Here is a 21,435-nt window from a genome sequence, read left to right as displayed (position 1 = left end):
TATACTTACGCTTGGAGACTCTTGCAAAAGACAAAACCAAAACCACCGGACAGTGGCGAGAACTAACGCTAGCTAGCAGGCGTCAAAATGTGTTGTTTCTATCAGAATCTGTGCGCAAGGAAACTGCTATAAAGTCCATTTCCGTGAAAAACACCCATTATAGCGGTATCCTCCGGTGGAAGGATTTGTATTTGGAAACGGCCACTTCGTTGACTACTTTAGTCTCCCTTACAGATGAACGGCGGACGCCTATCTGCACACTAGCGAGAAGAAGAATTGGTAGATTGTCTCGATTTACCGAAGAGATTACGTCAACTCCCTCTCAGCGCGCTCACGGACAGGCTGGCGGGCCAATGAGCAAACAGAGAGCGGCGACTAATGCGGCGAAGAGCCTATGGCGTGACTCGGGGTCGCGAAGGGGGAGGGAATAGGTGGGGTGTCGCTCCCTTTTTTTCGCCCGTGACGCCACACTGCAGGATTTCTCATTACTGCTACCCGCAGCACCGTGGGTTACCGCAAAGATCGCCGCCTAGCGACGTAACTTTTCCGTGCATCACGAATTTATAAACCAAATTATTTATATTTTTGCTAATATAATTATTATAATTATAATATTGCCTTAAAGCAGGCACAAGAGATGTCACTGACCATAAAACAAAATAAAATGAGCAAATACATTTCCTGCTGTGTTTGAATATAACCAGTTCAATTAAATTTTACTCATTTAGCGCCAAATGACTACGGCAGTTGCCTCAAGGCGCTTTTTTTTTATTGTAAAGACCATACAATAATACAGAATAAACCTCAACAATCAGACAACCCCTTTGAGCAAGCACATGGAGACAAGGGGAAGGAAAAACTTCCTTTTAACAGGAGGGAACCTCTGGCAAGAACCATTAAGAGGCAGGTTTGATTCAAAGCAATTCACTTTCCTGTGATATTTTTGCAGTTGCGGTTTCTTTTTGGAATGAACTCGGAGTTAAAAGTTTAACAGGTGTCCTTGCCAGTAAATACTGGACTGTTGCCAAGTTTAATTGAGAACAATGACTAACCTATTCACATTCCAAAAAAAGATTGCAACTTTTATGTTCCCTAGAACTGGAAGTTACCTTTGCTGACACAAAATGAAAACAGGTTTGCATTATATTTGCCACATCCAGCTTCTTTTTTTTTTTGCTATTTATATAGTTGTTTTTCTCTCTCTGTTTCAATGTGTCGTTTGTCCTGCCTCCTCCTGGTCTTCACCTTATAATATAAAGCTTCTTGAGGCAACAGTTTTAATTTGGCACTGTATAAATAAAATGCAACTGATCTGTTATTTTGTATCTTGTCATGGGCGTCTTTGTTTTCTTTACTTACACTAAACTTAAATTAAAAAAAAAAAAGATACTAAACAAAGCCACTAAGACATCAGTCTGAAGGGGGAAAAAAAATGGTGACCAGTTGTGAAATAATGTGCATCATCATTTATTCGAGTTCAAAATCCTAGCTTCCAAAACAGGTATGTGGTTAAAGGAAATAATTTCCTGTACAGTTAAGGTCAGCAAGGTCAAGTTAGGTACAGTGCTATTTAAAAGAGACCATTTTAAGGTGAGATGACTTAATGGTGTGCTCCTAGGATGGTGCTTCAGGTGATCATGCTACATTCTCACGGTCCTTCCACTAGACCTAAAATGGGGATTACATGTCCACGTGGCGCTCAGGAGGTTCTTGACTTAAGGCCGTGCACACACACACACACACACACACACACACACACACACACACACACACACACACACACACACACACACACGTAAATTCAATCTATCAAAGTCAGCGGGGAAAACGTGACCGAGAAGGAAAATTTGGGCACACTTTATCATTGTGAGCCACAGCTCATCTTCCTACTTTACTCAAAACAAAAGCTGACACTGAGGATTAGTTTAGGGTATTCCCAATCCTGAACCTCTTCTACAAGCACAAACTGTGCATAAGTTATCTCTGGGACACCATTAAACATTACGTGGACTCAAACTCATTACCGTCACAAGTCTTGATAAAGAAAACTTGAGGCTAACAGTTTTATCAGAACCCAACTAGACTCAGTAATACCAAACAAAATGAGAACCATAAAGGAAGGTGATCAATGAAGAGACTGTATGCACCTCGCAGGTAAACCTGTTGGTAATGGTTTCTGCAGCGTTATAATGCACTATTGTTAAATTAATGTATATACTTTGATATATATATTTTTTATATATATATGTATATATATATATACACAAACTCATGAGAAAAACTTAAAAGTCTTAGCTTTATTATGTTTTGTTTTAGAACCATGATAATGGTTTGAGACAAAAAGGGTAAATGCAAAAAAAAAAAAAAAGAAAAAAAAAAGAAATAAAAGAAAAAAAATTATCAAATCAAGTCTCCTTTTTTTCCTCTCCATTCAAAATGTTTGTTTTTTTTGTTCTCATTGGTAGTAGTGATGCTGAATTCAGGTGATTTGGACCGATCCCTTAATGATGATTAGCCAGACATCAGTGACGTAGTCCTTAGACACCCCGTCCACCCTGTTTCTCCCTCATCCAGGTGTGGATCCTCTCCTTCAGTTCAGGCACTGTGGAATTAACATTGTGACATTTAGGCATCCTGAAATTATTAGCCTCGCCTCCAGCTATAAGTGCATTATCTTGCGTACCTTAAACAGCAACACTTATTTACATTATCTGTTTAAAATAAATAAAGTAAAAGGATAAATGGTGGGGTTACCTGACTCCAGCATGTTCTCTGTGAGTGGCTGCCTGTTGAAGGGATCAGTGGGGGAGTTGAGCAGGTGGCGTAAGATGATGGATCTGTCCATGATGTTCCCCGAAGGCAGCATCACAGGGTCGGTCATCAGCGTGTCCATCAGAGGGTCTGTTGTAACACAGTCACAAACAGATTTTACAGAAAATTACAAGCGAGATGCTACACTAAAAATCTGATTCATCACCAGCAGCACTGGCGCCCTGATTGGACAAGGAGAGGGACCAGTATTACAACATTAAAAGCAAAAATATTAAAATTAAACTTCTTTGTTTAAGTGTAAAAACAATAAATAAATAAATGTAATCAGCAAGTGACATACATGTGTGCCCATGTTGGTTTGTGTAGGAGCCTGTCACATGTCCAAAAAATGTTTTATATGACCACAATATTGATGCACCTATCAAAACACTAGTAAACAAAATTTCCCATGAAGTCCGATACAGAGCGTTTGGTGGCGTGGGGCTCTGTGTTGAAATGTCACAAGGTTATTACAGTAGGACTCCGGTGCTACAAAAATAAAACCTGTCATGGGAGATTTCATCTACACAGACAGCTGATACTCAAGTCTCCTGTATGGCACACTCCCATCAACTGTGGTGGGCTAGCTGGCATATCTGAGAATCAAAGGAGGCACGCAGACCACATACTCTTTCTAGATTATATTAAGTCTGTGGTTACTCGATAGCCTTGCACTAAGCTGTCTAGATGACCAGTGTGAGCTTCAAAATCCACCACACATGTCTGGAATTCAATAGCAGAAGAGGCCGTTAAAGATCCCGTCTGTCATTGACTGACCCGAGGTCACAGGTCAGTCTTTTACACAATGACAATATTATTTAAAAACTGGATTTGAAGACCTAGAAAGATATTTAATATGATGCTTTCAGAAGCAGCGCAATGTGACCCATTATTTTTATATGGATGTTATTTGAGGATCTCAATACATTACTCTGAAGTGATCTAGATAGATTAATTTAACGATACAGCACATATCAGAGTGAGATGTTATTAAACCAGCTGTGGGAAAGATGATTCGCTTTACCATTGCTGCATAACCAGATTCAAAAGTTCTAGTTGTGCTGTTTAAACAGTCTTTCACACACCTTTGAACTCATCCGGTGCATCACTGTAGTCCATTTCAGACTGGGAGTTCTTCGCGACTATTTCCTCCACCTTCTCCGATAGCAGCTTGAATTTCTCAATAGCAATTGAGGACTTAATGCCAGCCTTCCTCATCTTTGAGATCACCTCCTCAAAGAGTTCACGGCTGTATGACCTCTGCAAAGAGCAACAAGTCCCTGAGGTCAGTCTTCAGTACCTTACTGTCATCACATCACAGATTTGAAATTTAAGTCATGTCTTCAAACTTACACAGATTTTGATAATGCACACAACAAGAAACTGCTGCGTTTCATACATATATGTTCTGATGTAAATCTCTGACAACAATAATGTGCAATAATGTGGCTTCATCATTCATAATGTTCTCTTTGTTCTCTCAACAAATCAGGAATTATATATATACACACACACTATATTCTCCACGTGAAGTAGAGAATTCATGCTAACTGGCACGGCAATAAAGTCACGACAGATGATTCAGGATAACTAAATGTAGACCGGACATCAAATTTCCCCCCCTCTCCCGTCAGTGCCAACCTGGTCATCTGCTATAGCTTTAGCAAAGCGAGCACAGTCTAGCTGCAGGTAGATGTCTGTCAGCTGGTCTAGGAGTTTCTTGGGCTCAAAGCCATACTTCTCTGGGTTCTCCACCTTCAGGTCCCGACATTTGGGCCCGCATAGCTGCTGGAGGTTAAAGTTCAGCATGGCAGCTAAACGAGGCCCCAGCTCCTGTGTGAAGAAGAAGCCACTGTTTAGAAAAGCACATTCTCCAATAGTTTCATTGCCCAAGACAGACTGTTGAACTCTCCATAACCCCCACACCCCTCTTATACATAAACAAGGTACATTCTGAAACTGTCCCTGGACTGTTTCACATTACTGTATATTCATGGCAGTGCATTATGTCTGGAATAATGATATACATTGTTTTTTGCTGTTTTATTGCTGTGGAAAAGGGAAGATGGATGGATGCATGGATGGGTGGATGGATGCATACATTAGTCCAATGTCGAGTCAATGGACCGACATTTTGTTCTAACGTGCACTAACTGGTGTATGTTTGAATGACAACGTACCTATTCTATGCTATGCCTGGAGGAAAATGGCAAATAATGCTTCCTTTATATTACTTGTATAACTGAGAATAAATCTCAAGAATACATCAAGTGTTCATTGGTAACAGTGACACTCACAGGCCTTAGGAAAGGCTTCTGGACCTGCTTGGTGAGGATGTGGAACATTTCAACTGTTTCGGTAGCCAGGGCCAGATAGGAGCGGGACACCCGCTCATCCTGAGTCAGCTGGGACTGACGACTCTGCTGCTGCTCCTGAAAATTTGTACAACCCCCCCAAAAAACAACAAAAAAAAAAAGACAAAATAATAAATAAGTTACCCTACACAATGGCAGTAACCTTCTGCCTGTCTTCACAGCTCAGCACAACTGTGAATGAAGCGATAATCTGATAAAACATGACCTCTGACATTTTTGTCTTTGCTAGACTCTGTTAAAAACTGATAAACAAATATAGGGTCCTAAAAAAACTGAGCACTGACCCTTGGCAGCTGCTCCCACTGCTCTTTATTCTTCATCTCCTCTTGAACTTCATGAATACGCTTCAGGGATTCAAGGCTCTCATCTAACAAGAAGGTGGTGTCATTAATCAGCATGTTGATGTAGCGCACAAACTGCTTGCCAGAGCTGGTGTGAAAGAAGGACAAAAGGAGACAGAAGAGGATGTGAGGCTGGAAAAGTCATACAGCCACACACTCTAAACCACAATTTCTTTAAAATAAGGGGGAAAAAATTAAATTAAACATTGCAACTGCTGTTTTTGTCAATAGCAAACTCACTTGAACTCCTCCATGAAGGTTCCATGGTGGGCAATGTTTTGCCAGAGGCTCTTGAAGATCGTGCTGATATGGTACCGTATAGTGAACTTATCGTAAAACTCACTGGTAGCACCGGTATGCTCAACATCTGACCAGAGGAGGGAAAGATTTTAGTGAACTTTTTGCTTGAAAAGATCACAACTTGTAGTAAAGAACAAGTTGTAAAGCTTTTTATTCTACCGAGCACAACATCAGCAGAGAGCTGCAGCACAACATAAAGCTCACCAGTGTAAAACTTCATGAGAGCAGGGACCAGGTGTTTGACGGACAACGGGTGGTTCTCCATCATTTCAGAGAATCGCTGAGTACGAGGCTGAACAGCGGGGTTGGTGACGAACAGCACCTCCACCAACTTGGCGATAAGGTAGGGGTTCCTGATGTAGTTCTGACTGCAGATGAACACCACCAAGAAGGTGACAATGTCCTGGACACATGGCTCATATAAAACCTGGGGTGAGTACCTGTGAGAAAAGAGGAGATAGCAGTTCACAAATCCCTTATTTGGATTTAATTTTTCCTCACAAAGTTCACCGGGAATTATGGATTTATACATGTATATACACATTTATAGACCTGTTAAGCATTTAATATCTGTATTTTCCCCCTCATCGTTCCTTCCTGTTAACATTTTATTACTGCCCTCCACAGGACAGTCATTAAAACATGATAGATGAGCAGAGAGCAGAGGACTTACTGCACAACAAAAAGCAGAAACTCTGCCACATCTTCAATGTAAAACTCGGGCAGAGCGGCAAAGCTTTTGGGAATCTCGGGGTTCAGAGGCAGGTTAATGCTGCGCAAGGGAGGGAAAAACAAACATATTACTTCTTGATTTAATAATAAACTGAAGAAGTGAAGCAAAAAAAATAAAAATACTGGGAAAAAACAGACAAACTGTGTGATGCCACAGCTGTTCCTCTGACATCGATATCAAAACAAATGGCAACATGGTGCGTCAGAGGAGAGGTGACTAACTTGGGGTAGGTGGGGTCCACCATGCGAAGAATGAGCTGGATGACTGTGCTGTAAAACTGCAGACATCTGCGGAGCAGGTTCTCATCCAGAAGGCCCACATCAGCACAAGCTTTGGCTCGCACCAGTTTCTGTCACACACAGTAACAATCACTCGTCTGTAAACATGCTCCGTGCCAAAATCAGCCACGCGTGTCTTCCAAATATACCCAACCAAGAAATGCTGAGAGCATTCTCACATCTCTACATTTAAATTGGTCCTTGATGTTTGATCATTAAATGAATTAAGACAGTGGCTCCATCTACAAGTACGTAACACTGACCTTAAGCTGAGTTTTGCAGCGTTTGAGCATCTCTCTGTGTCGACTCGCCAGGGGAGAATCTTTCCACTGGCTCTCACTGTTTTTGAGCTCCTCTACAGTCCTAAAAGATAAAAATAGCAGTATTAATACACACGCATACACTTAACGCGATATGATTGTCTGTGTAGATGTGTGAGCGTGTACCTGTTGAGTTCGCGGATGGCTCGTAATCTCCGGATGTAGCGCCGGCAGCCAGGCAGGATGGATAAGTGGTGGGTGTGAAGCGTCAAAAAGAAACACTCGGTAGGAAATTTGGGTTCTGTGAACTTGGCGGGGTCTTTATCTGTAGATATTCACAGATGAAATTTATGGTTATAAGGACACAAATATCAGCTTTAGTCTCTACAAGTGACTCTTTTAACCAATTAGATTAGTTAAAAATACCCCAAAACAAAACCGTGGCTCTGATATGCTTAGGATTAGTTCATGAGAACTGCAGAATTACGAGTTCACATGCAAGTGATATTTATCTTTAACGACCGCCCTCTTCAAAACCTATGCGGTCCACTTAGATTTACTAAAATGATCATATGTATGTGAGCATTTCTGGTTATGCCAGCTTACGTAGTTCAGACAGCCAGGCCTTGAGCTCGTCCATGGTGGCTTTGAGACGCGTTTCCTCAAGACTGACGACAAGGCGACACCGTGGATGGAAAATATAGTAGGGATCCACTGTCTCTAACTTGATCTTCATGCTCAGCTGTTGCAGCACCCATAAGAAGTTGAGCATGAAACCGTCTGTCGAAACCAGCTTGTCATCAGTCTGGAAGAGAGGAGAATGTGGGGTTTGTTTGGTTTTTTTTTATTAAAATCTTTACAAACACACAGTAAACACCTGCCCCCGAAGATTAAATAATATCAAGAATGACTTCTAAAATTAATATACTTTTAATCAGGTTTGTTCCTTATGGTCTGAATCTAGTAATATGAAAAACATCAATTTGTAAAACATACAACTTTACCTGCATCTGGGCTTTCTTCACATTGTAGTTGACTAGAGCTGCCATGTAATTAAGAGCCAACTCCCGCGTTTCACTGTTTAGCAGGATGTTGTGGAGAACTTTGAACATGTCACCCTGATTTTAAAAAAATAAATCAATAAACAACATCATTCCACACTGCTGGAAAAAACAACTATTAAAAATAAAAAATAAAAACATGAAATAGAGACTTACCCTTGCAGACTCCAGGTAGTGCTGCAGTGACTGGCTGACAACTCGTGTGTTCTCCATGGTGATGGCCGGGCCGGAGAAGTATTTGTCTCCAACTTTTGTCTAAAAAACAGAAAGAAAGAAAAAAAAAGGCAAAAAAAAAAAAACAAAACAAAACTTTTGTTATCGAAATGGTTGGTACTTTTCAGTTTTGTTCTGTTTTTTTTTTAATATGAGGTTTGCGTTACTTCCCATAGTTTATCCTTTACTTAATTAGATAATAATAATAATATGGTGTAATAAGAAGGGTCACAGGGGAAGTCCTCATCAGTAGGAGAAGTAGAAAAACTTCTGATAAGACAGTTAGAAGTCCACAATTTATGCCCTCCTTCACCTTTTCCTAAGCCATTCACTCGGACCGATTGGAGTCGGGCTGATTCTGGCCCCCGGGCCTTACGTTTGACACTCCTGATTTATTTGAGATTCAGACAAAGTACAACTCATCGTAGAGAACAACTCACATCATCCTCAGCGAACACAGAGAGGCCGAAAAAGGCTCCCAGGTAGGACAGTCTCTGAATCTCTCTGCCACATCCAGGGCTCAGAGGTTTGGGACACCACAAAGGCAGTGATGTTACCTGCACACATTACACAGTCATTGATTTAATACATGTTATTGTCAAGTGTGGTTAATAACACTGATTTATACATTTATATATTATATACTAATCAACAGTAACTGTAACTCATAACTCATTTTCCCTAAGTGAAGCTAAATGGCTAATTATACATCAATTAATTCCACAGTATTTTAAAAACTTAAACACTAAGTAAAGAATATTATTGGACAGATAACAAACACTAAGAGAGCTAAGAGACCCCACCCCTCCACCAGGGAATTTCCTCTTGCCCTTTTTCCATGTAACAGGAAAATTCTCACAACAGGCAGAGTTCATACCTTCCTGGTATGAGGAAAGTACATTTACAACAGCTACATTTATTAATAAGCTCAGGGTAACTGCTTTCACAATAGATGTCCAAAATAATTGGAGCCATAAGGACCCAGTGAACAACACTCAGGTGTTACGATGCAGCTTTACCTTTCCATTTGTATACTTACCAAATTGCACACCGGGTGAGTCTTTCCGAACTTAATTTCACAAAGCTCAGCTAATGCCTGTAAAATCAAAGACAGACATCAGGTCAGAAAAAGATTACAACCCAACATGTGAACTGTGCTAAAAATGAGTTGTGTGGATGTGTGCTTCATCCCATGCTGTATGATATATTCCCTACAGAAATACGGCAGCTGCAGGAAAGACCAGGACAATGTCTCCTTACCATGAGGGGAAATTTAAAGTTGTCACTGTCAAAGGAACATTCTTTGACTGCAAGAGCCAGGCCGTGGAGGATGGGGATGAAAATCTAAATAAAAACAACAACACATTAAACAGCATGCTTCAGTGCATTTTGACCTTGGAGAAACATTCACACGGTCTGTATTTACACATCACCGTGAGGGCGTTTAACTAGCTGCCCTAAACATGGGATCACTCTGTTTTTACATTTTTATATTCATGCATCTGGACAAGCAGATGGCAAAATATGGGGGGAATAAAGGCGTCAAGGCGTCACCTTCTAGCTGTTTAAATTTAGGTGCTCCATCTACAGGAGAAATAGGTTGGGGAAAAAAAAGGGCAAGGATGTTTTTGTAACGAATTATCATTTCTGGCTTTGCAGGATCAACCCAGAGAAACACAGCGTGAAAGATTCAACCCAGTACAGTCTGTTTAGTCATGCTGGGCTGGTAAAGCTTCAGCGTGCAGACTTTCCAGTTCTATCTGTGCTGAACCTGACAATTAAAAATGGATATTTGGGGTTTGCTTAGTTGAATCACCCAGTACAAACTGTATATGGCTGTATGAGATCATCTCCAGCTGTTATGAAGAAATATAGTTCCACCTTTGTAAACTGATTCATCCCCATTAATTACAGTTAACTAGATTATTTATGGGTGTGTGTAAAGAGCCGGTCTGTACCAAACAGTATGAGCCATAGTGCACAGGAAGCAAAGAATTCTTTTGGAAAAAACCCACAGCTTTGAGTAAGCATAAACAGATCCAAAAGAATGGATGGATGTGCTCGTCACCTGTCTGAATACTTCATCCTCCTGGTGAGTAATGCGCACCAGCTCCTGAATAAAGCCATATGGAAGGTTCCGACACAGCATGTAAGGTACCAGCAGAGACTGTTGGAGAGGGCTCCTAAAAGTAGTAAACACACAGCAAATTAATTAATTAATAAAATCACACATTTGGAGACAAGGTGAATGACTAGTTGCTATGGATACAGAGAGGGAAAAGGAATGGAAGATGCACAAATATGGTGAGAGCGTTAAAAAAAACAAACAAAAAAAAGAAGTAAAAACCCAGAGATCGTCTGAGTTAATGGATGGCTTCTTACCGAGGCTGGGTCAGAGCGCCTTGAAGGACCAGGGCAACATGGGAAATACACTGAGAGCGAATGTTACTGAGAAGCTGGCTGACATTTGGTTGGCTACACATCTGAGAAAGAAACACAGAGAGAAGAGTGAGAACGACTGCAGTGTGATTTAAAAAAAAAAAAAAAAAAAGTGTTATGTGACGAGCTATGCCTAATGCCTGCAGCTAGTCTACAAAGCACAACCTGTTCTTCTATACTCAGCGCATTTTAAAACAATTGAAACATGAAGAACATATTAAAGTCCTTTATATATCAGCTCTTATTAGGATTTTGATCTCAAATCTTAAATATTTTAGGAAAGAAAAATAAATCATCTGCTATAAATCCTGGTCGGGATATTTATTGGTCTCACAGATTGTCATCTACCTTGGGAGCTTTCCTCTCCTCCATGCCAACACTGTCAAAACGCTCAATGAGGTAGTTCAGCATCTCTGTCTCTTTGCATGTTTCAATGGTGAAGCGGTCGCTGGCTGATTCGCAGGACATCCCCCCTCCACATGCCCCAAGACTACAAAAAAAATTAGACACAGACAGAGGGGCTCATCAAATAACAGGAAATGTCACAGTGTGGACAGACGTGCCATTAGAATCAAACTTTCCTGAAAAGTCCCGAAAGACGACAAACTAAAGCACTTTAAAGGTAGCATTGCAAAATTCAACCACCGGGTGATCAGAGCAGATGGTAAAATAAGATTAGTGTTAAACTGTATTGTCATGTCAACTCAGTAAGAGCACACAAATTACATGTAAGAAAAAGGGAATCTGCTTATGTTTTGTGTGCCTGAAAACAAACAAACAAAGAACAAAACAAAACAAATGGCCGATATAATTTTGTTTCTAAATCACCAAATACCAGTATGAGTCTTAAAAAGTCCTATATGGGTCGAGCTCTACAGATTTTTTTTCTTTCTTCAATAAGATAAGAAGCAAACTGAACTCAAATGTGAATTAGATGTTCAAATGTGAATTAACTGTTTCTGCTACTGTGAGGAACAGTTTCTCAGCTCCTTGCAAGAGAATGTTAATGTCGGTACCCAATCAAATTACTTTATTTCATCAACACTTTTTAAGGTTTGTACTTATGGTCCTCAAATAAAACAAACAAACAAACAAACAAACAAACAAACATACGGTTTGATTTTTAGGCAACTTTGCTACTGAAGATATGGATCCTATAAGCTACAATGAACACAAATGAGGCTACAATGAAGACAGACTCAAAGTGTGAGCGAAAACATTTGACCACAGCATAAAAAAGAGATATCAACAAAGTAGATTTCATTTACTAATGTGAGCAATATATTCTGTATTTCTGCGCACATACATATATACACATATACTGGCTAAATGATGGTTTTAAATAGTAAGCAACAATATTTTCTTAGAGACATAATACTCCATTTATGAATCAAAGGCAGGGCAGTGCCAGAGAGCTTGAAGTTCTGCAGTCAGGGATTCATGGTGTTACTTCCAATGTTTGCAATCAAAAACACAAAATACGGGTTTGGTAGGCTTATACATAAATATCTAATGTTGTCTGATCGGGTTACATAATGATGAAACAGTGGCTCACATGTCTTTGAGCTAAGGGTGATTTCTCCTTCTTAAAAAGAAAGATGGGAACGTAAAAATGGATTCTTATACAGACAGAAACGCAGAGTCATTAATGAGCCATTCATAGCACTGAAGATTTTCTACATCTTGAAGCCGTTTGCAGAAGAGTTAATGTGGTTATTACTTACCTCCATATTGCATGTACTAAAATTTATAGTTATGGGAATTTATCTCTGAATGTCGATGACCAAAACACTCCTAAACATGGTTTAATCTTCTTTAATCTCGCCTGGCGTCTTTGTGCACGGTTAGTGGCAAGCCTACCGGACCCGCTGGAACATGCATCAGAGCCCATCCCTGAGCAAGCGTGCACACACACGCGCATTAACACACACCACGCAGTGGTGTACCTGGACCCAAATTGAACCTGTGAAATATCCTCCTCCTGCTCCTCCTGAGAATCTTCATCATCGCTGTCCTGAGATATGTCAGAGAGGGCAAAAAACAGGAACGAAAAGGGGCTGACAGGACGAGAGAAAAACAGGTGAAATGAGAGAAAGACTGGAAGAAAGGAGGATGATGCACAAGCGTGAGGAGGCAGAAAGCCAACAGGGGGGAGGAAAAAGCATCAAGACAAATGTGGAACAGTAACAAACAAAAAAAAGGAAATGAGAAAGGGAGCACAGGGAAGATGCATGCTTTCATGGAGACTATTTTCTCTCTTTTTAAACCAGTTTTCTATCCCTTTAGCACACTCATGCTAGCTCTGTGCCATGATGACCTTATACAAAGAACTACAGCTGTTAATATTAAATGTATGTATTAATTTTTTTAATTGCCTAAATTTAAATAGTTACTTTGTGGTAGAGGTAGCATTTTTTAAATCTCATTTTCTCACAAGATTTTAACCACAGAAATGTTAAAGTGCTAGTAACGTCTAAATGCAGGAAAGTTAATGCAGGAGCAGATATAACCAGTGATGAACAGAAACATCACCAAAGGTTCAGGCTTTAGTAAGTTGGCTTGCGTTTGCACTCCACTCTGACATGCAAGTGACAGTTTAGATACCTAGATGGAGGCATCCTGGCAGCAAAGGCAGCCTGTCGAGTGTTCAGTCTGGGAGAAGGAGGCACCATAGGAGAGGTTGCAGAGGAGGGTTGGTTGTGACCCATAGGTGAGCTCAAGGATAAAGACTGGGGGGAAGGTGGTGGCACAGAAACTGGAGTGTTGGGGGGAACGGAGGGTCCTGCAGGGCTGGGAGAGGGTCCAGGGAAACTAAACCCTCTGTGACTCGGGCTTGTTGGGGAAGGAGCCACCCAGGGAGTGGTGACCGAGTAAGGGCGATACCTTTGGGAAATGGGCACGGGGGCAGATGGAGCACTGAGGGAGTGCCGTGGAGGAGTGGAAGCAGGTGGGCTGGGGGGAACAACGAACTGTGGGGTAGACGGTGTAGTAGGGGTGAGGAGAGAGGGGGAGGTCCTCTTGGCTGCATCCAAAGCCACTGGGTGAGGACTACCACAGCCATACAGACTGTGGATAACATTGTTAAGACAAGAATGATCTTAAAGCCTTAAAAACAGAAATGATTAAAGCATGATGAAAAAGACTGGGAAGAACATGGCAGCATGATAATAAAGTAAATAGAAAAAACAGCCCAATCAACAGCCTTGATATGTCTCCGCGAGCTTAATAATGACTCGTGGCACTTGCCTGGACAGAGAGCTGGCTCCAAAGGATCCAGCGCTAGGGCCCATTGGGCTTCCACCTTGGCTGGAGGGTTGCACCAGTGTCAGACGATGGTCGGGGGATTTGGCTGCTGCAATTGGCTGTGAGGTGGCTGTCAAGCTGGCGAAGGGGTTGTGGACACGTGACTGGGTGGACATCATTAAGACTTCCATCAGGATCTGGCTGATGAGGTCTTTGAAGTCAGAGTATACTGCCGGAGAAAACATAACAACAGTCGGACGAGCCTCCCACGTGTGCAGCTTTTTATGGTCAAAGCTGTTGTTTAGTGGCGTTACCTTCTTTAGGGTTCTGGTGAAACTCTGCAGCCAGTGAAGGGAGAAAGATGACATCTCTATCCTGCTCCTTCCACGATACGCGGAGAATCTTGCAAATGAGCTGCAGGGCCTGTTCTTCAGAGACATCTGAGTTTGCAGAAGTTTCCTAAGATGCAGAAAAAAAACAGTGAAGCCTTGATTTAAAAAAAAAAAACAAAAACAAAACATGCATAATGAACAAGCATTACTGAGTCTCAGGATACTCGTTATCTCATGATCTCTCTGGTTGAGCAAGAAACAACAGAGGTACGTGTGAATGAGTTGATATAAACAAAAATGAAACCAAGAATAGCATTTGTGGAAAGTCACCCGTCTGCAAACAACCAGACACTCCTTTAATGTTTATTCGGTTAGAACTTTCTTGATATCCTGATAGATATGGTCAAAGTCCAGGAGGCGACATCTTTTGATTAATGTTCACTCTAACTGCTTACCTTCTCAGTCAAGTTTCTCTTCTCCCTGCGGTCACTGTCCTCCACCTCCATGTTCTCTATCCCTGAGTCCACATCCACCTGGGACATGCTGGAATAAAAGAGAAACCACAGTTCTTAATAAGCCATTATCTCCAAGCAAACTATGCTATTACTCCAAGCTCAATCGTACACAGTGTCAATATTTATCTAATTCCACAGATAAGGAGTATTTGAGAATGAACACAGAAGCTGGGTAGGGCAATTGGACACAGGAGACGCTCTCACCTCTTTTCACAGGAGGCAGGGTCGATATCCATGCTCTGCGATCGGGACAAACTCTGGGACTGAGTCTCAAGGCTGTTGGAGGGGGAGCTGGAGAGTGAGCTCACACCCTCGCTGCTCTGACTACCATAAGCGACCCCTGGAAGAACAAAACACCACAAGTGAATCTCTCTGAACAACAATGACAAAAATGAATCAAATCTGACACATTTCTGGAGGGTTTCTTGTGCCTCCGTCTTCAGATAAAATGGAAATAGTAAGGTTTTAAATTTGCTTTTTTTTTCTTGTGTTTTTCAACACAGGTGTAGCGGTCTGTGTGCACAGAGCAGTAAGAAAAACGTTTAATTTGAGTTAATTATTGCAATGCTGAGTGCATACGTGAGGACTTTAAACTGCATACAATATAACATTGCTGTTATTCTTCCACAGCCTAACAAAGTCACTTTAGTCTGTCAGCAGATCAAAGTGAAATTAACTGTATTGACTGAAAGTTGCACAGTTTGTGCACTTACATACTGTAAATAAGAGAAACACAAAAATCCCCCAAGCCTTTAAATCGAAACTGAATGTAACCTGCTCCCTACCATGTTATGTGGTGAGCAGAGGGTTGAAAGCTACTTTTGTGACGCAGAAAGCTCTGACTTTAAGTTCGACATAACTCACCAACCCCTCAGATGAACTAAAGTTTTCGAGAAATGAAAAATATTGACTGTATTGATTCATACTGTACACTTTAAATCCTTTGCACAGCGTTGAATTTTAGTCTATCATGTCTTTTCCTTTTTTACAGATTTTTCTAATCTTTTTATTGCTTTCAAGGTATAATCAGTCCCAACATACAGCGATTAGGGTAACGACATAGTCAAAAAAGCACACTAAGAACTCTGAGGAAATTAAATCGAAACAAAAAACATGATGGATCCAGGTCATTGATGTCAAACAGTCACCTAAAACCAAACATCAGTCATGTTTACTCTTCACTTGCAACTGGCCTTTGTACAGAAAGAAAGGAAGACACCTTTACCAGTGAACTGCACAGCACACAGGGCTGATTCCTCTTTGAAATGCCCTCGAGTTACCTTTCACATTAAATCCTATTTTCTGATGTATTCAATGAAAATATTTTGAAACAAAAAGAATAAACCAATCAAATGCCTTGCATGTGGACTGACAAACGCATCTGGATGTTGTGATCAAAGGGAAACTCCTAATTTTCTATGTCAATAAATGTAGACCAAAATCTAGGACATACACGGTAAATCTATACATGGCTGGCATAATATCAGAGTGTGATGACATGAAAAGATCAAGAAATGTAAGAAGCGGAAATGAGGAAGAGGATGTGCAAAAAGGCCCTAAAGTTGTGGCAGTAGTCAGGGAAAAAAAGGATACATTTTCCAGAAAAAAAAAAAAAAGAAATGAAGAAAATATTAATATACATATCTACAAGTTTTTAAAAAAGAAGGCTTTGACTTTGAAATGATTGTTCAACTATGCCTCAGGTTTAGTTTTTATACAAAATACTCCAAAAGTTGATTCTGTTCATCTGGACGTTAGAGCTGGGCGATAGAACGATAACGATATGTATCGCGATATAACTTTTACTCGATAGAGAAATTAAGCTATCGCGATAGACCTCGCCGCTCTTGTCCTCTTAAAAATAAAAAATAAAAAAATAAAAAAAGGTCAGCCAATCTAAATTAAGTAGCGCAGAGCCGAACCAATCACAGCCACAGCGTCACGTCGCGTGACTTGTTACGTACAGCACAAGTGCCAAGCCGCACGTGTGTTTGTTTGGGAAGCAGCCAGCGGGTAATGGAGGAAATGAGTGTGCCGACTAGAAAAATCAACCGAGCGTGACCGAAGAGAAAACAGATGATGGTTGCAATGCCGGAGAGATTGTCGAACGGAAGAGCCATAGAAGTTCCGTAGTGTGAAGGTATTTCGGCTATTTCAAGTCTGACAAAAAACAGAGTAGCGTGCACTGTAAATTGTGCCGAAAGCAAGTCTGGAAATACAATGAACTGGTGCATGCGTCAGCTCTACTGGACGTAGCGTTTTGTGGGAGAAACGTTTCGTCACTCATCCAAGTGACTTCTTCAGTTTCAGCTGACTGCAGGTTTCCCCAAATCTTATAAACAGTACATTTCCATAATGACTGAAACCAGCCCACTGAAGGAACAATGGGCTGGGAGGTCAGTTCCTTAATCCTAATTACGCAAATTCTCACGACCATTGATCAACAACCACCGACCAAAACCCACTTATCAAAGACCACTGATCAATGGCCATGAGTCCCATTCACAGAGAGTTGGGGAATGGCTGCAATCACAGCATTGTATCAATGCAAATGTACTGTTTATAAGATTTGGGGAAACCTGCAGTCAGCTGTGACTGAAGAAGTCACTTGGATGAGTGACAAAACGTTTCTCCCACAAAACGCTACGTCCAGATGAACAGAATTAACTTTTGGAGTTTTACTTTCCTGGATGATTAAGAATGCATCAAGACGTTTGTACAAAATAGTTTTTATCATCTTAATCTTTCCTGATATTGTAATCAAAGATGACGTTTAATGCTGAAAATACGGCACTTTTTTTACTACCATTCTCTAACACTTACCACTGGGAACCACACAAAGATATGACATGAATAAGCAACCATGTACACTTTGAGAATTCGTGTCACAGCTGTTGCTTAAGGAAGAACCAACTGTTTAGTCAGTCTGGGTTAGCAAAGGCTCAGATTGCAATTTTTAAGTTGCTTACTAGGGCTGGGCCATATTATACCGTTCACGGTAATACCGGTATAATGTTAGGCAACGATAGGAAAATGAAATATCGCGATAGAATGGGAGTAAAACGCGCATGCGCAGTGCCTTTGTTTTCATACGCACATGGCCGATTGTTGAGTGAAACAGATGAACCAGAATTGGTTTGTAAAAATGGTGCAACTTCAGTGATGTGGAACTGATTTGGTGTTTGTCCGTCAGATACACGACAAAGCACATTTTTTTGCAGAACATGCAAGCGGCCGTCGTTATTGTTGTATTTGTCAGACTAAGATGCTCTTAAATCTGGGAGTAATCTGGGTCCTAAACTCCGTATGCTTCAGGTCAAACAACACTGCAGCATCACTGAGCGTTAAAAACTGTCTAAATTCTTTCATCTTTAATAAAACGATCAGCATTGCTGCTTTACCAGGTGTAACTATAAAGTTTAACTTCCAGGCATCCATGAAAACAAAAGTTATTACATTTAACGGAGTTAGAAGTTAGCAGGAAGCTAGCGGAAGTTAGCTCGCTAGTTTCGCTAGTTACCTAAGCATGATATAGCACGTTCTGACTGAGAGATTTCTGAAAAAAGTCAAACGTACAGCTCTGCTATCACTTCCAACATAAATGAAGGCAGGAAACTAAACAGCAGTGACGTTTGTAGGGTTACTGAAGTTGGGCTAGCTGGTATATAATGATGTGCTACGTGATCGCTAGCGACACAGCTATGTTAGCATAACATAAACAGTGAAGCTGGAGGACGAACACTAACACTTTTCCACTTATAAAAGTTAACGTGAAGGTTCTTCATGGTTAGAGACAAATGCAATCGCATGGCAGGATGCTGTAAACGGACCAAACTTCAGTCAGGAGAACAACTGAGATAATCCATCCACAATACGAGGTTAGTCATTAATATACTGCAACATGGGAATAGAGCAGCTGCCAGAGAATTCAACATTAATGAATCAATGGTACAGAAGTGGAGGAAGCAAGAAGAATGAGTTTAATAAAGTTTGATTTATCTGACTGCTTTGTTTCGCTTAATGTGCCTTATAATCCTGTGCACCTTATGGTCCGAAAAATGCGTACTGCACACTGCAGTTTAATGTTGCAAAGCACCTCTTTTTAACTTCAGTGGATATTATACATGGTTATGCTCAGGATATGTCAGCCCATTTCTACTGGAAATGCCTTTTGGTTAAACTTTCAGCAAGGAATTTGCATTTGCACTGTTACATTTTTATAAAGCTTTAATGTACATAAAAACCAGCTTCTTGTTTAAGTGAAAATAAATGGAAGGTTGTCTTTTTGCGCTAGTAATGTTGTGGAGTTGTATTTTGTCTCGCATCAATTATATCGTCGGTTATATCGTTATCGCAAATTTTCAAATATATATCGTGATAAATATTTTTGGCCATATCGCCCTGCTCTATTGCTTACTGACTACTGCAGACAGGTAGTTAGAAATCTGATTAACAGAGGCTCTTACTCCGGATAGCGGGCTGGAATTAACAGCTCTCTCCTGGTTATACAACAATCATGCGATTGAATGATTACGCTACCAATGTCAGATGTAATACACATTAATAAGTTAGTGAGAAGGTTTGGCTTGTAAACTGCCAGTATTTTTTTCTTCTTATTAATCACTTAGGAAATGCACCACTGGGCCTAAAAGGAAGACCTTTAAAGCAGCTGGCTATGCATAGCAACAAACAATGCCAGGAAACTGTTGCTGTATCCATACATGGATCTCTGCTGCATTTTCTAGAGCCTGTGCATGAGCGAAGCCTCCATTCTACCTTTGTACTAGAGGGCTCACCATTCGTGTCTAGCAGGGTACACTTTTTTTGTCACAGTGTACCCTGATTTGGGGGATTTTTGATATTTTAACACTGTGAATCATTCAATGCCACAAACCTTTTTTCAATATTTTTTTTTCCTTATAGAAAATTCCCAGAACCTTGCTTTAATTTCTTACCAGAGGTGCCCATAGGTGATGTGGCAGGGGTACCACTGTGGACATTGAGGCCCAGTGATTGAGAGGCAGCTGGTGGCACGGGTTGGGGTGCAGCACCTGAGGGTCCAGGGAGGGGTCCAGGTGGAGTCTCTCTCTGTGGGGATGTCAGGGGTGTGCTGAGAGGGGTGCTAGGCTGGGACGTTTGTCCTCCTGCCAATCGTGCCAGTCTCCTCCTGCGAATCTTGAATGAGCAGATATAAAGGGTCATTAAAAGAACTCTGTAGCTCTTCATAACTGCATAATGTTGAAATGTATTAATAGGTTATTAATAAACCTATATGTATGTATATAAATGCCTGGACACTGTAAGAATAACCAAATTATGCATGTATTGCCCAGAAAGGCAAAGATTTTCTTTGTTATACGTTTTAAAGTCAGATCTGAAGAAAAACATCGCGAATAAAGTCAGATGCGGACACCAATCTTCGCAGCTTGGCCGAGGAGCGACGTTAAAGCTAAATTATCTGCTGCACACTCTGCTGAATGCTAATCGAGCAGCTGAAAATGATAACAGTAAGCTGCAGTATGCTGTATGCGATTTCACATAAACAGCTCAATGGCCATGCATCGGCCCACGGCTGATTGCACAATGGTGGCCCGGTCTCTGTGTGTGTTTTTTATGCTGAGTCGTCTCGCAGGCTAATTTCTGACTGTCAGCTAAACCGCCGCGAGGTGACATGCGAAAACATATCAGTAAAAAGAACGTCTTCCCTTCCTAATCTCCCTGTCAAAACACAACACCGAAAAATATCTGCCACTTACAAGCGGCTAACAATATCTTGAAATATGTTCGATGCTTTATATAAGAGCAGTGTTCTCCAGCTTGTAGCATTACGTTAGCTACTTTCATTTAGCAACCCAGCTGCTCCAGCTAAATAGAACACGGCCCAAATCCGCCTCTCGTTCTTTCACTTCTTATATTCCCAATATAAGAAGTGAATAATTAGCCTTTGAGTTAAACTGCGTGACACCCACTGCCGTGTTCTAGCTAACTGAGATATTTATCGAAAATGTATTTCTTCCATCAGCTAGTTTTTGTAGCATCTCAGCTAGCAGCAATACCCCTAAAAGGGGTAAAGGAAGAATTTGCAAAACGTACATTTCTAACGTCAGTAACGTAAAATCATTTCAATTCCCTGTGTAAGCGTTTATTCATATTGTCACCTTACCTCATCTGCGCTCAACTCCTCCATCATCCCAGCTAAGACAGCTAGCTATTTCACTTTCTAATGCTTTAATATGCCAGCCAGAGCCAGCTAGCTAGCTTGTATTAGATCTAAATATGCATAGTCTAACTCGTTCAACAAATATATGTGTCAGGATTTTGATTGTCTTCAAGATAAAAAACGACACCGATATTCGGAGGATGGCGAAATATAGTTCCCCCAAAAAGTCTGCTGTTTGCTGGTTTTCTACCAAGAATGAAACAAAAAGAAAAGTAGCTAGCTATTATACGTCAAAATACAACAGCGGCCATTTTGGTTCCACAAGTCACGTGACCAAAGGGACCAAAGGTGGGGGTGCGTAGCGTGTCGCACAG

The 21,435-nt window shown here is 40.9% G+C and overlaps 2 protein-coding genes across 30 annotated transcripts in view; both read right to left on the bottom strand.

The window, feature by feature from the left end:
- Positions 1-302, bottom strand: part of kif1b (kinesin family member 1B) — a 67,689-nt gene extending 67,387 nt beyond the window's left edge. For 17 of the 27 annotated variants that reach the window (XM_085260514.1, XM_085260518.1, XM_085260530.1 and 14 more), the window contains exon 1: positions 10-301. The gene's annotated coding sequence lies outside the window, so the exon portion shown is untranslated. Of the gene's footprint in view, positions 1-9 lie in introns of all 27 variants that reach the window. The other 10 variants (XM_085260534.1, XM_085260536.1, XM_085260537.1 and 7 more) reach the window with 3 other exon arrangements.
- A 1,980-nt stretch (positions 303-2,282) lies between these two features.
- On the bottom strand, positions 2,283-21,394 carry ube4b (ubiquitination factor E4B, UFD2 homolog (S. cerevisiae)). 3 transcript variants are annotated; one of them, XM_085259478.1, is made up of 29 exons: positions 21,065-21,394; positions 19,857-20,076; positions 15,106-15,241; positions 14,842-14,929; positions 14,369-14,513; positions 14,058-14,283; positions 13,416-13,877; positions 12,758-12,868; positions 11,160-11,301; positions 10,755-10,855; positions 10,441-10,555; positions 9,633-9,716; positions 9,412-9,468; positions 8,813-8,929; positions 8,316-8,414; positions 8,103-8,216; positions 7,705-7,903; positions 7,285-7,423; positions 7,102-7,201; positions 6,782-6,909; positions 6,501-6,599; positions 6,032-6,267; positions 5,768-5,894; positions 5,471-5,615; positions 5,109-5,243; positions 4,453-4,644; positions 3,897-4,071; positions 2,755-2,901; positions 2,283-2,602 (listed from the first exon to the last, which is right to left on the bottom strand). In XM_085259478.1, exons 1-29 carry the CDS (start codon positions 21,089-21,091, stop codon positions 2,538-2,540), a joined length of 4,131 nt encoding a protein of 1,376 aa, XP_085115604.1. In that variant the 5' UTR covers positions 21,092-21,394; the 3' UTR covers positions 2,283-2,537. The 3 variants fall into 3 exon arrangements, with proteins under 3 accessions (XP_085115604.1, XP_085115606.1, XP_085115607.1); XM_085259480.1 differs by lacking the exon at positions 12,758-12,868; XM_085259481.1 differs by lacking the exons at positions 12,758-12,868; positions 13,416-13,877 and having other exon boundaries at positions 21,065-21,393.
- Between the last annotated feature and the right edge of the window lie 41 nt (positions 21,395-21,435).

The sequence above is a fragment of the Mchenga conophoros genome, linkage group LG20 (assembly GCF_057382185.1).
Source record: "Mchenga conophoros isolate Kocher_MC1m ecotype Shallow Benthic linkage group LG20, M_conophoros_male_GT1.1, whole genome shotgun sequence".
Classification (NCBI taxonomy): Eukaryota; Metazoa; Chordata; class Actinopteri; order Cichliformes; family Cichlidae; genus Mchenga; species Mchenga conophoros.
Note: the sequence above shows the minus strand (reverse complement) of the source record. Positions and strands in the feature narration are given on the sequence as shown.

Excerpts from the sequence above, each read along its gene's own strand:
- ube4b (XM_085259478.1), bottom strand. The coding sequence starts at position 21,091 with ATGATGGAGGAGTTGAGCGCAGATGAG. Across the intron at positions 10,856-11,159 it reads AGGAGAGGAAAGCTCCCAAG|ATGTGTAGCCAACCAAATGT; the intron begins GTAGATGACAAT and ends TTTCTTTCTCAG. Across the intron at positions 4,645-5,108 it reads AGAAGCCTTTCCTAAGGCCT|GAGCTGGGGCCTCGTTTAGC; the intron begins GTGAGTGTCACT and ends TTCTTCACACAG.